Source organism: Capricornis sumatraensis, chromosome 13, assembly GCF_032405125.1.
Source record: "Capricornis sumatraensis isolate serow.1 chromosome 13, serow.2, whole genome shotgun sequence".
Lineage (NCBI taxonomy): Eukaryota > Metazoa > Chordata > Mammalia > Artiodactyla > Bovidae > Capricornis > Capricornis sumatraensis.
The window spans coordinates 80,826,737-80,841,859 of NC_091081.1; the positions used below are offsets into that span (position 1 = coordinate 80,826,737).

General features: G+C 41.6%; 1 protein-coding gene across 1 annotated transcript in view; it reads left to right on the forward strand.

The window, feature by feature from the left end:
• Positions 1-15,123, forward strand: part of ARID1B (AT-rich interaction domain 1B) — a 419,926-nt gene that overhangs the window by 331,112 nt on the left and 73,691 nt on the right. Inside the window, exon 7 of the mRNA XM_068984869.1 lies at positions 12,864-13,043. Within this exon, the coding sequence (XP_068840970.1) occupies positions 12,864-13,043 (180 nt within the window). The remainder of the gene's footprint in view (positions 1-12,863; positions 13,044-15,123) is intronic.

Genomic DNA, 15,123 nt, shown 5'->3' on the forward strand with positions numbered 1-15,123 from the left:
TGAAGATAAGCTCAAATGGGAGGTGCCGTACAAGAGAGACTATCTAAGAAGTTGTTGCTAATTTCTTCAGCCCCAGAACTCTGCCTCTGGGCTGGATTGTGGACCAAGCCAAAGCTAGTCAGTAATGAAGGGAATAGAAGTATAGGAATTGTATGAGGGTTAGCGTTGAATTCCTATTAAGTCTGCTATCTAGAGATCTGTTCACCAAAGAGCTCGGGGAAATAAATACCACTACAATAAAAATCAGTTTGTGTTTGTTGTAGAATCATCAGTCTAAATTTTAGAATATTTTAAAAGAAGCATAGTTTTGTTACTTTTGTATGTGCAGTAATTTTTTTGAATTGCCGATTAAAGCTTGTTTTTAATAGTTAACACTCATATGTAATTGGCTCATTATTCTTCCGTGAAAGTATTTGAGAACATCTGGATCTTAGGTAAATTCAGCATTGTGTATTGTGTGCACTTATTTATAACAACATGTTTTCTCCTGTGCTTTATGGGTCTGTACCTCAGTGAAAGACTGCTGTCTGCTTTGTTCCCCAAGCCAGAAAGCTTGAAGGCATCCTTGATGTCTTTTTCTCTCCCATCAGCTCTACACTAGTCACCCTGTTCTGTGGACTCTACTCCTCAGTGGTTTCTCACATCCTCCTTTTCTTGGCTTTCACCAGCATGATCCCAGCCCACGCCACTGAGGCTCCATCAATACCTCCCAGCCACTCTTCCTGTCAGCTTTGCTCCCTCCACTCCGCTTTCCAGGCTGCATCCAGAATGGTCTCTCCAGAAGAATGGTGACACCATGTCATTCCCTTCATAAAAGCCTTTAAGACCTTGCCCTGCCTTTAGAGAGAGGCCTTGCTGTGCTTGGTTACGGGGCACCATCTCACCTGCCCAGCCTCCCTTTCTGAGCTCACTCTCATCTCTCTCCTGCCTCATGGTCTCCAGCCATGGTCCTCTGGGATCTTCATGTGTGCTGCTCTCCAACCCTTTTGCCACCCACTCCTCAACCCTCCTCCCTCCTCAACCTGTGGCCCCCTGGCCCATCTTTACTAATCTTTCATATCCTCCAAACAACCTGACACCTAGTAGGTCCTTGAGTCCAGTCTGAGTTTCCTACCGGAACAAAGAAAGAAGCGCCTAATAGGCCAGCACCGTCCCGTGCAGGCAGGCAGTGCTCAGGAGCCCTGGAGGAGTTACTGCTGGAGCTCTCTCCCCAGGGAGAGCTCTGTGAGGACCAGGACCGTGGGGCCTTGGCCAGTGTCTTACTCCAGTGCCTCTTAGATACATTCTTTTCCTCATTTTAATCTTCAGGGAATTTGGGGCCAAAAATCTAGATTTAGGTGCAAACTTAACTACTAACTGGTTTTGTGACCTTGGACAAGTAATTGAATTTCTTCTTCCTCATTTGTAAAGTGGGGATCAGAGTGTCCCATGGATTTGTTGCATGGATCAGATGCAACCTTGTATCAAAAAGTTATCTATTGCAAAGCACTGTGCAAATACTAGTAATCATAAACATCAGGCCCAGATGACTGTGGTGAGACTGGGTTGAAAGCCTGAAAAAGTTACTTCTTTGCTTCTTCAAGCAGGTAGAGACACATAAAATTGGCTTCACCCTCAGCACTGAGGTTGACTTTTGCAGCTAAACTCCAAAGAATTATCTAAGGAAAGGCCAAATATTTTGCTCCCATCTGCCATCTGGGTAGTCAGTCCGGTCCCTCCCCTGACTCTGATTTTCCTGATGATAGATGATGTCAGTAGCTGAGAGAAGATGTTGTGGGGGCAGGTGGGGAGGACTTAGATGCTGTCGCTTGTGCCTCTGAGTAGAGGGTGTGGTGGTGACAGGAAAGGGAGAGGGAGCGATTGCGCCAGTTAACCTGAAAGCACAGCTGGGAGAACACTGGGGGGCCTGGGTTACAGCCTTGAACGGGTCATTAGTTTCTGTCTTTCTTGGAGCAGTTCATATTGTGAAGAGAAGCAGGCAGGCAACTAAACACTGAAGGTATTAAAATGTAACAAGAATATTCTTTAAAATCTATTTTTCTCTCCAAATGGGAATCTGACACCTATTTGCGATGAGAAATGGTTCTGTGTTTACAGTCGGAGCCTCTGCTAAGGTGATGCAGCATGTGACCGTGATTTCACACATGTGGGGAAACATCTTTTATTGAACTGCCCTGAAGAAATAAGGCAGCTCTTCTGTGAATGTTTAACAGATGCCAACATGAAAATAAACCATCCATGTGCCAAAGAAAAAACGTGCCTTGCCTTTTGGTGGCTTGTGGAGCCTTGGGTGTTTTCTGGGTGTCCTGACCATGCTCAAGAGGCCCCACTGACAAGGCGCCATGCTCATGTGGACTTGGTGCTGGGCTCACATGCTCCCCTGCAGTAGCCGGAGCACTTGTGCTCTCTCTTTGCTGTTCTCTTTCATGGATGGGTTGAACCATGATCTGGGTCTTGTGCCTAATGCTGTTTTTTCCATCAGAATTTAAGGTCTCCATTGCTTACACTGCAGAATTTGTTGTCTTGCATGAAGAATGAAAGAATATACAGTTGGAGGCTTAGGTCCACATTTAAATGCCTTCCATTTTAATTTTCTGAAATTCCTTGTATTTGCTCCATTACTTATTCGACTTTCTTTCTAAGTCAATTTTCTAACACCCTTCAACTTAGAGATGCATTTTCCGTGGATGGCCCTTTAACCCATCAGTGATTGTTTCGGAGTTGTGACAGCCCGTCGTTGCCTGTTGGTTTCATGGAGCTTTCCTCTCTGTTTTTCCATGGAGCATCTCCTCCAGATATGCTTTAAGGCCTAAGTATAATTTCATCTATTCTTGAGAATTTTTTAAATATTCTTAAAGATAAGGTATATCTCTGTCTTGTCCAGTGAAGAATTTTTCCTCATTCATACCACATAAAAATATTCTATGTTCATTTCATCTCCTACATGGAAAATGTGATTTGTGTATAATGACTACATAAATCAGTTCCTTAAAAAAATTTTTTTTGATCTGCCAAGGTTTAGACAGTCACTGTGGATTTTTCTTTTCTATAAGAATTTTCTTTTTTTGCAAGTAAGAGCATCATATAGCATTTTTTTCTAAACCAGGAAAAATATCCACTTAATAAACCACAAATAATAGCATGTTGAAGAAAATATTTGAAAGGTCTTGAAAACTCACTTATCTAATAATGATGTGGATAGACATTTTAGAAATGCTAATTCTCTATTAGGCCTGTTTTCTAAGATTCCAAGATAGTAATATGTTTTCTTTAAAACACATTAAGGAAAACAGAAGCCTCTTTAGCTTAGTCTTAAATACTAGCCTCTGTATAAAGATTGAAGTATTAATAACATTTTCCTAGACTTAACATGACTTCTACTGCCATGTGATAGAATAGATTGTCTAGGAATTTTCCACTGACCCGAATATCCATAGGAGGGTGACCCTGGTGAGATCATTCTTAACCTGAAGACTGAATGACTCCAGATTGGGTCCTGCAGCCCCACCACCAGTGTTGCTTTCAGCTGTTGGGTAAATGGGAAATGGTGTTCAAAGAATTGTCAGATTATAATGAAATATCTAAATGAGGCCATGTGCCTTTGGAATGAACTTTAGAACAAGTTGTTAGCCCCTTACTAGGTGGTGGGAACAAGTCTGGCCAAAATTGGGCCTTTATCACACAAGTTCAAGGTTCCTCAACAAGCCCTCAGCTGAAGACTGATATGCCCTTATCTGGGGCAAGGTCTAGGAGGTTCTCTTTAGAACTGGAAATAGAATCTCCTTTCAAAAAAACCTAATAGATTGATCTATCCATTGCATAAGTGTTTATCAAGCTAGTGATTCACATAGGTGCTTGTGACTCAGTAATAAACAAAAATCAAGATCCTTCTTCTTTACTTTGAGAGTTTGTTCAGGCACTTGACAGGACTCTTGACATCTATCTCACCATCTAGCTTTCTTCTCTTTTTCTTCCTCCCCGTCTTCTCTTTCCACTCCCCTAGCTCGCTGTCTTAATAGGCAAACTCCAGGGACCCTGCAAGATTAGGAAGGATGTATGCTGAGTCTTAACACCACTCAGAACTAATCACTACTGTAGCTATTGATTGAGTGGCCTGAAACTGACAGGCTTCTGTTTTCTGAGCCAAGTAGCGCAGCCAGCCAATTATTTCTGGAACTAGCTATCAGGAAAAGGGCACTGGCTTCTGGATAGTCAGCTGAGTGAGGAAGGCTGCCCATCAGCTATAACTGGCTCTGCTGGAGGATGGAGCCAGCCAGCCCAGCACAGTGACGCAGAGCTGCATGCACTTGGGCAAGGGCATTGAACCATTTGCCAGACCACAGGGTGTGGCCACTGGGAGAGTTAACCACGGTCCAGGAATTTGAAGCACTTTCCACTGTTGCCATGGTACATGGTTTGAAAGGGAGCCTGGCAAGGGAAGCTAGTTTGAAAACTTGGGGTCACTCAGATGGGTAATAAATGGTGGGTTGTATTTTAAAATAATATGAATAATAATACCTGTCACTTACTGAGCCTCTGCTGTGTTCAGGCACTAAGCTGTATGATTTACAAAGCATGCTCACATTTACATTTATGAGGTAGACTCAGTAGTCATCCACCTTTTTCAGAGAAGGAAATTAAGGCTTGACTATTAACTTGCTGAAGTGTCCTAACCATAAGTGGTGAGGCCAGAACTTGAATCTGCAGTGACAGTGGAGATGGACAGAGCGGATGTATTTGGCAGATATTTAGGTGATAGAAATAATGGTGCTTTCTGGCCCATTAGGCTATCAGCCATCAATTGTTCTTGCCTTGAATAGCAGTCCTCTTTTTGCCACAAATGATTACTTGAACATACTCTGAACGAGGAGCCAAACCATCACATTTATTAAACTGTTTTCCCAAAGTAAAAGTAAATGGATTCTGAATGAAGATGTTTTCTTATTCATTAAAAAACCTGTACTATTTCGTTCCAGTTCTGTGCCAGTCACCTGGCTTGGTCCAGAGGAGACAGATGCAAAGAGAATGTGTTTGTTTAAAGCCTCAGTGCTCACAGTCTGGGGGAAGACAGTCACCCCCACAAATAATGATAAAACTGTGACAGCTGCTCTCTGTCAGCTAACATGCAGCATAGAAAAGTATCTTTTTTTTCTGGAACGCCAGGGAATGCCATGGAAGCAGCAGGAGGAGGAGCCAGGAAGGACAGCACGTCAGTCTCATGGTGGTAAATGACCCTCTAGGCACTCAGTATTACAGAGGACACAATCTAGCAGTCTGTTTTCAATCTGTGCCTCTCAAGCATGGGTTTTTTAGTTGAAAATATATATATATAATATCAGAGATCATTGCGCATAATCAGGGTAGAAACTTTTTTATGAAGTATACAGTGTATTGTGAATACTGAATGTTAATATATAGACATATATGTATACTCATATATACACATTGAATCTTGGCGGAAGATATATTTCTTTACTGTGGATTGTGGTTAAAAAAATACTTGAAAGTGGTTTCAGTGAATTAACCTCTGTGAGCTTCACTGTCTTCATAGCTGTTTTGAAATAGTCCATTGCCAGGAACATGAGAGATGGTCCGTAAATATTTGTTAAGTAGATGAATATTTGTTAAGTAGATGAATGTATGAAGAAGGCAAGTTAGGTAAAAGCGTGAGTGATCGAATCAGAGTGGGCGCTCCATGATGACCATGTAGACATGATGGGTCTGGAGAAGTAGGTCACATTTGAAGAGACTTGACTGCTGGACTGTTCAGCTTCATTCTGTTAAGCAATGGAGTCAGTGGCTAGTTTTTGAACAAACACTTGAATATCCCTGGAGAGATGAGAAAGGATGAAATCCATGGCATTAAGTGGAGGTCCTGCCTTGGATGCTAGGAAGAGATTTCCTTCTGAAAGGAGGAAAATCCGTAAAGGTAGGACATGGATGTTGGGGTACATAGGTGAGAGCAGGCTGTCTTAAGGGTGGCTCTGCCTTTTCCTGTGGTCTCTTTACATTTAGCAGCAGGGCTAGCAGAAGGCTTCAAGAAAGGGATTGGAAATGTTAACCTAACTATAGGCAAAGTGAAAGTGAAGTCGCTCAGTCATGTCTGACTCTTTGCGACCCCATGGACTGTAGCCTACCAGGCTCCTCCGTCCATGGTATTTTCCAGGCAAGAGTACTGGAGTGGGTTGCCATTTCCTTCTCCAGGGGATCTTCCCAACCCAGGGATAGAACCCAGGTCTCCTGCATTGCAGGCAGACGCTTTACCATCTGAGCCACCAGAGCAGCCCATAGTCAAGACCAGAGCAAATAGAAGGGTGTCCAGTGACCACTGGGATTCAGCTAAATGCAGACTTTGGCTTCCAGGAATGAACATTGCGGCATCCACTTCGCTAGTCAGACCTATTCTTAGTCTTATTCAGATCTAGTTAGATTTACCTCCATCCTACCTTCAGCTAAGGGCTCAACGTAAACAGGACTTCTTCAGGGAGACCTCCCTTGTCCCCGGTCCAAATTGGCTTCCCCGATGCACGAGACCCAGGTTTGATCCCTGAGTCAGGAAGATCCCCTGGGGAAGGAAATGGCAACCCACTCCAGTACTCTCGCCTGGAAAATTCCATGGATGGAGGAGCCTGGTAGGCTACAGTCCATGGGGTCACAAAGAGTCAGACACGACTGAACAACTTCACTTCCCTTCCTATACCTTCAGAGTACCTGTACTTCTGTTTCCTTTTGCTCATACTTACTCTTAGTTGTTTGTTGGTGGCTGTCTGCCATTAGAATGTGAAGTCCATGGGGCAGAGCCTGAGTGCTCACTGTTTACCTCCCAGCACCTAGCATGCTGCCCAGAATCTGTCTCAGTTATTTTGTGATTTTATCATTTTTCCCTGTTGATAAGTTTTATTGTCTACTCAACTAAATTGTAATTCTTCAAAGACAAGGATCACATCTTTTACTTAAAAAAAAAATGCTGTTTTTTCTTAACTCCATTTCCATGAATGCCCAGAGTAAAATTGGGGCATGCTAGTAGAAGATTTCTATGTCATTATTGTGGGTTGAGTTACCAATGTGATACCTTAGATCAGAACGCACGCAGTGAATGGCTTGTAGCATCACTAAAAAGGCAACAGTAATACCTTTGTATGGCATTCTCATGGTGTTTTTCAGTTTAGAAAAGTACAGCCACATATGTTTTTCTTATTTGATTCTCAGAATGGTCTTGTAAGTCAGGATAGGAAATGCAGTCACTGTTTTTTACAATAGAACCTGTGGTCCACACAGTGGATAATAGAGGCAGCCTCTATAATCCACATCTGATTCTGAACAGATGTCATCCATGGATGTGTGTGTTTCCTATTACTGCAGTACCTTTCCTCTCAGAATAGAGCTTCCACTTTGTCAAGGTTGACTGTACACGTGTTTGTGGTCACATATACATATAATGAAGGATTCAAAAATAGTAAATCCACTTATATAAACCTTCTATGCATATACTTTATGGATGAAATGTGTAAACCATATTTTCATATGAAGTTTCTAAGATTTCCAAATAAGTTCTTTTATATAATGTGAATAATAATTATCTAAGTTAGTACTTTTTTCCAAAGTTTGATTTTTCCATGTTAGATTATTTACTAGTTCCATAATACACCTAGTAGTTCAACAAGCTTTTATACTATGGGAAATTCACTTTATACTTCCTAAATTTTCCTTACTAGTTAGTTTGGTTTTCTAAACTCAGATGGTTAATAACTAGAAAAATTACACAACTTTTTTATTTTTTAAAAAACGGCTTCATTCTTTTAACCATCAGTTTTTCTATTCATAAACTGTGCTACAACCTGCCATTTTATAATAACTTTCTAAAGGAAGCAAAATATAATCAAACATGTCACCATAAATAGAAAATTCTTGGTTGAAATTTATTTTTTGGAAACATTCAAAATAAAGGTTAAAATGAAACAAAATGAAGACTGTCCCTCAAATAAATACGCATGCAAATTACAAACCTGAATTAGATTTTTTTAAAAAAGTTTAAGCCGTAATCATGGAGAACTAGAAGTGTCTCTACAAATATTGTATGTCTTCCCTCTCTGCATTTAACAGGTGAGGAAACGGAGGCAGAAAGGCTAGGTTAATTACTGTATTCTGCACAGCAAACGTGGAAGGCCCACGACTGATGTCCTAGTCCTTGCTGTCATACCATGCTGCCTCTCTTGCTTTTCTTTTTTGAGCATATAATAATAGTAACAGGTAGTGATTATTGAAAGCTCACTGTGTATGTGTGCCAGGCACTGTTGTAAGTTTTTTGCATGTATCATCTCATTTAATCCCCACAGCAACCTTATGAGAGAGATAACAATCTATTTTATAGATGAGGAAACAAGTAATGGACATGCAGGATGAAAAGTAGACACAGCTGTGTATAACGGACTTTTGGACTCAGAGAGAGAGGGAGAGGGCGGGATGATTTGGGAGAATGGCATTCTATCATGTATACTATCATGTAAGAATTGAATCGCCAGTCTATGTCTGACGCAGGATACAGCATGATTGGGGCTGGTACATGGGGATCACCCACAGAGATGTTATGGGGAGGGAGGTGGGAGGGGGTTTCATGTTTGGGAACACATGTAAGAATTAAAGATTTTAAAATTTAATAAAAAAAAAAAAAAGAAAAAAAAAAAAAAAGAAAAGTAGAAATACTTCTTTTTTTATTAACTTCTGCCTTCTAATTTTTTATTAGTTCGTTTAGATTATGACTGTTATTCAATAACCTTTTAAAAATACAGTTATATACATAATGGAGGCTTCCCTGGTGGTTCAGCAGTAAAGAATCCACCCATCTGCCAATGCAGGAGATGAGGTTCAATCCCTGGGTTGGGAAAATCCCCTGGCAAAGGAAATGGCAACCCACTCCAGTATTCTTGCCTGGGAGATCCCACGGGCTGAGGAGTATGGCAGACTACAGTCCATAGGGTCACAATGAGTTGGATTGCAACTAAACAACAACAATCCATAGTAGAAGTCATTTTTAGCAGGATTGGTGCTGGCCTCTAATCGTGACGATATATTATGTATCACTTTTCCTACCTCCTCACTAGTCTTCTAACCTGTAGCCTTACTTTCCCTCAGTCCTTTCTTCATGCTACATATTATGGTGGAATTAGCTTTTGAAAATGCAAGTCAGATCACATTGTTTTCCTGCCAAGACTGTGTATGGCCTTTGCCAGCGTTAATCAGACCAGATTTTCATAGGATTGCAGATGGAAAAGTTTTGGTGAACCACGCAGCTATTTGGTAATAACAGCTAAATATGCAAGATGAAATACTTCCTAGTCATGACATAGAGTGGCCAACAGAAAATGGACTAATGATATAAATAGTTCTAGAAAAAGAGTTGAAACTGCTGTAAAATAAAATGTTCAACTTTACTCATGATAAAGGAAATGCACAGTCTAACACAAACAAATTATAAAATATCCCTGAAAGGATACATTAAAAAACCACTTGCCTTTGGCCAGGGAGACTAAGTGGTAGGAGACAGGAGTGTATATTTTTTTAACCTTTTGGAATTTGTAGACAGTTACACAAGTATTGAGTAATGTGGATCCCACATACTTAAAAAACGAAGAAATAAAAACTACCTTCTTCATGCTGGTTGGAAACTGCACCTGAATATGTGGAGTGTTCAGAAGTTAAAATATACTCATAGCGATTTATAAACCAGAAAATTATCATCATCATCTCTTACTTTTGTGTATCACATTTCAGATTACAGGACATTTTCATGTGCCATTTCGGTTATCTTACAGCAACCTCATCCACATTTTAAGATGAGGAAGCTGAGCCTCAGGTAAATTTATGATTCACCTAAGGTCACACTGCTAGTTTTGATCAGTTCACACACTGCAGCGTATTTACATAAATATGTCTACCCTACTAGATTCTGAGCTAATGACACAAGCAAAACTATAATCTAGGCCTTCTGTTCCCAGTTAGCTGCCATTCGATGATTATAGCTCAGAAAAGAGTCAAGGAAATTATGTCACCTCCTTTCATTGTCTTGGGAATTACATGGAAAGGGATGAGTCTAACCAAAAAATAAGATTTCAGAAACCTCTTGTAAGTAGTGCCATTGTAAAAGCATACAGAGAAAAGAATGAAATTTTTTTCTCTCTGTATTTTCATTTTAACTTCCGTGAAAGGAGGTGGATTCCATACGCCGTAGAACCTTGTCTCCAAGTTGTGGAATTTGATGTTGTTACATATTCCATTTGGATTAACACTAACATTTCACCTCTTTAGGAGCCTTTTCACAAACTTACTTTCTGCAAAATTCCAGTGATGAGTGAGATGACTCAACTGCATCATGGCATCATATTTTTACAGACTGAATTAAGAGTCAGAAATGATTAAATAACTTGCCAGATAAGAATTCTTAGAAGTCATTTGAACAAACCTTAAGCTTATAGTAAGCGTCTGAGAGGCAGCAATAACTTCAGGATGTGCTATATTACACATGTTCTAAATCCTTCAGCATGGACACTTCTTGGCTGAAGTTAAATTTAATGCTAAAAAAAGGACACATATTATTTTCCTTAAATAATGAAGAAGAAAACAGTCATTCTCCAAAGAGAGGAAGGAAAAAAAACTTATACAATCTGTATGGAATTCAGACACATTTTTTTATTAAATAGGACTCTGTATGAAACTCTTGAGAATTTTATAGTAAGGCTTAGATAAATATTTCATGTTACATCTGAAGATGCAATCATTTATAGTAATTTTAGCACTCTGATTTCTGTTTGTTTTCAGATTTGAAAAAGCAAACATTTTCTATGATGATTTATATCTGGGAGCTGCCAATTGAGCCCAATTTAACAAGCCTTATCTTTATAAATAAATGAAATAGGATAATAAGGAACAGCTCTACTTACTTGTATTTTATGTCTCTCTCTTTAGACAGAAGCAGTGTTAGAAGATTTTTTTTTTTCTTACTGAAATATAAACCATGGCCTTTGTAAATGCCTTACTCTATGACCCTCTAAATGTAAGCTGATCTTGGATGCAGGCACCGTCTTTCCCTCTGTCTGCCTCAGGAGACTCTCTGGAAGCTACTGCTCTTGGTTCTCCAGAGCAGATGGAACCCACCCCACTCCTCGCTTGCCACTGTTCTAGAGCCTTCAGCTGACAAGCGGGGACTCTCACCAGCTCTAACCCCGAGGTTCTGGGAGTTGTTTTGCAAACTGCCCTTTGTTAGTTTGCTGGTTTAATAATTTATCTTTTTCTTAGATACACATTTTGACATGGGATATTCTTTGTCTAAACATGTATTCACAGTTCATTCTGTGTATAATACTTGCTAATGTTTGGCCAAACTACTGATGGATGGGGGCATACCTTGACTATAGTCTTTCTCAGTTGAAAGATGGATTTTCTTTACCATTGGCCAGCTATCTTCTCAGCACCTACCATGTGGTACTCAGCGCTCTGGGTACAAGAGGAATTTAAAATTCGTTCATTCAGTACATAGTTTTTGCACCTACTATGTGCAAACGTCCAACTGGGCCCAGAGGGTGCAGCAGTGGTCACATAACATGATCCCTGCCTTCCTGGGGCTTATGTTCTCGTGGGGAAGAGAGAGGTTAAGTGAGTCAGAAATAGAGTAAGCTGATTACAGGTTAGGAAAATTGTCATGAGAAAAAGAGGCGCCATCAGGGAAGGCAGACCTGGAGGATGGGAAGGAACCAGCAGTAGTAGAAGGTTCTTGCGAGAGGGGACCGGAGAGAGAGGCTCTATCATGGGAAAGAGCTTGACATTATCTTCTGGGAAGCATGAGAAGGCCGTGGATTTCAGCGTAGTGAGGAGGAGAGAAAACTATAGGAAGTGGGGTTAGAGTGAGAAAAGCAACCTCAGACCACACAAGGTCCCAGAGACTATAGTCAAATGCTGGCATTTTACTTCGGATCCAATGATCCTGGGGGCAGGGGTGTTAGGCAGAGAAGATACGCTCTAATTTCCTTTTTATTCCTGAAAACCTGGCAGCTTTGTGAAAGTGAACCAACAGGCACAAAACATGGGATAGGCTGAGAGGGGTGAGCCAGACCATGACAGGGTGTAGGGGGAAAGACAGGAGCTTTCATAGACGTGGAAATGGAGAAGAGAAGTGACCCGAGATGCATTTCTGAAGCAGAGGCAACAGACGTGCTGATGGCTCCATCACACCTTAGGACATGGAGTGGGAGGAAGGATTACAGGGCTTGTGCTGGGGATACGATGGGCAGAACTTTGGAGGAGGAAGTCAGAGTGTATTTGGAGTAGCAGAGTACATTTCAGACCCTCCACCTGTGTGCAGTACCCCCTAGGCAACAGTGTGAGTCAGGTGGTAAGTCTCAGCACTACAGGAGTCAAGGTGAGCAGTTGTGGCTCCAGGAGGTCAGAGGGAAAAAGAGAGTTCTATGTAGAGGAGAGCTGGGTGCTGTCCTGGGCTTGAGAGAGGGCTGGGGTGTTTGAATGGCAACATGCGGCCCTAAGATTCAGAATTGAGCCAAGGCTCTGAGGGATGCGCACAGCATGTCCAGCCTGGCAAGAATGGATGTTAGGAGAGGTTAAGGTTACTTGCCTGTTATCCCTCTTCTCCTTTCCCTAGTTGAAGTGTTAAATCCATAGGGTTCCTAGGAACCCTAATGAGAGACTCGGGTAGCCGCCTGGGCCCTATCACATCTTCCACACTGGGTTGAGATGTCTTTCAGTGTTGTGTAGGGGAATCCCACAGCCCCGATCTTCTCCCATCCACCTTGCACACAATTCCATGTCCACTTTCGTCACCTGCATTTATATATTTCCATTTATTTCTCGCTTAGGTTTTATGGCAGGCACGCAAAGAAACCCTCAGATGTCTCAATATGGACCTCAGCAGACAGGACCATCCATGTCGCCTCATCCTTCTCCTGGAGGCCAGATGCACCCTGGAATCAGTAGCTTTCAGCAGAGTAACTCAAGTGGAACTTACGGTCCACAGATGAGCCAGTATGGACCACAAGGTAAAGAAAAGTTTCTCCAGAATGCGCTCAGTAGGTTGTAGAAATTTTGTTACTATGCGAGTCCTTCCAAGACCTCAGTGTTATAAACATCTCTTAAGATCCCATTGTTACCTGACAGATCTGTGAGGTTAATGCAAGCCACAGCCTTTTGGTTTCCCATAGTGATGGGAAGAATAATTATAGCAACTATTCATTAAGCATTCATGCATCAGACACTCTGGTAAGTGCTCTTCATACATGTGTTATTAATAATGAAGGAGTGAACCCTTGTTTCTGTGATGTAGCTGTAAATGCTTGTTGAGAAAGCAGCACAGGCCTTGACCTGAAAAAGTTTGATTCAAAACTTAGGCTATTCTGTTGAGTCCTCATTCTGCCCCTCCCTCTCTGTAATTACCTTTGTAACAATGTGCTCACTACTCAGAAGGATTGCATCCTATTACTTTTCCTCCTAATCGGTCCCCAAAGTGCTCTCTCAGGTAAATAATAGTTCTAATTTTCACAGTCATTGCCAGTTTTACTCTTAGAAGACAGGACAAAGTCTGAAATGGACATGTCTTTCAAAAAGGAAGGAAAGGCACGAGTAGAAAAACAAGTGGAACCATGCCCAAAATGCCCCATTTACATTCTGCCTTCCTGGACAGTGATGTCTGTTTTGTCTTACATGTGCAGAATCCTTTCAGCAAGGTTTTTAACCTGATACATATTTTTTTCTAAGTCACTTCTAGCAATAAGGCATTTGAATTTAGCACCTTCTTTATATTTTGTTTATTTAAATTAGACATTAATGGATAATTTAGAGAGAATGAGCTAATCTGGCACAATTCCCAGAGTTTCCTCACTTCTGAAAATACCAGGAATGTTCCAAGTGAAGGCAGTGCCCTCTAGGAAACTAACACAGTGTTCACCGTGCCTCCATAGCCAAACCAGGTCCCCTGACTCACTAAAGCCGTAATGTTTCTCCCATCCAAGCACTAGCCAGCCTGACCCTGCTTAGCTTCCGAGATCGGACGCGTTCAGGGTGGTATGGCCACAGACAAGCCTTAATACTTCTGAGAGTGTCCATCTGGAACATGTGCTGTGCTGATGCCCTTCGAGCCTCTCCTGCCGTAGAAGTACCTACAAGGCCAGAGGATTCTTTGAGGAGGCAGCCAGGTGCCGTCTCAGCTTTTTACCTGGTATTTCTCAGGAAAGCTTTCCTTACCTCACAGTTTGAAAATTCTCTTGTTTTCTGAAGATCTCTTTCTGGAGGATTTTAGCACCCTCAGTACTATCAGTGGAGCACCGTCACCTCACCTGTTGCTCTGTTATTTTGTATTCCAGCTATTTGTGTTGTTGGGAAACTGTATTAGAACACACAAAACAAATGTTTCCCATGGCCCTTTCTGCCTCTGTCCATGATCATGTAGTGAGAATGATATAAACGTGGGTTTGACTTGATTCCCTTCATGTCATGTCATCAGTAGATTTCTGTGCTATTAATTCCTGTAAAAGCTGTAGGAATTCAAGGTCCCGGTTGACAGACAGAATCTGCCAATTCCCCATCAGCCAAGGTAGTTGTGACATGTAGCAGTTTGTTGCTGAGCTAAGGCAGGACGTGTCACTCAGCTGTGAGAGTGCCTGCTTGCCCTCTGTGCCACTCAGTGGGTATCTTCAAAACTGGGGGGACTTTGACTATCTGGAAAAGACGAGAACTGTAGTGAAAATTGGGAAGGCAGCTTATAAGTTGTGACACGCAAAGAAAATGTGAACTTTTACTCAGAATGTAGCTGGAGACAAGGCCAGGGCCTTATTCTCCAAGTTAGGGGAGGCTAGGGCCTGGGACTTACCACTGCCACTCCAAGGGTTTCATTATATAATCTTGAAAACTGGCCACTCTACTCTGAAATACTCTTGCAATCTCACCCTCTGCTGCTCTCAAATAAGGAAAGGTGGGAAGGCAGAGCCTTGGACTGTCTGATGAGTCTTATGTGAATGGCTAATAAAGCGCTCATACTTTAGGAGTTAGCTAATAACACAGAAGGTAATTTCCATAAAATGGGTTTATCCTCTGAATAAAACCCTCAATTTTCTGGAATCGTTG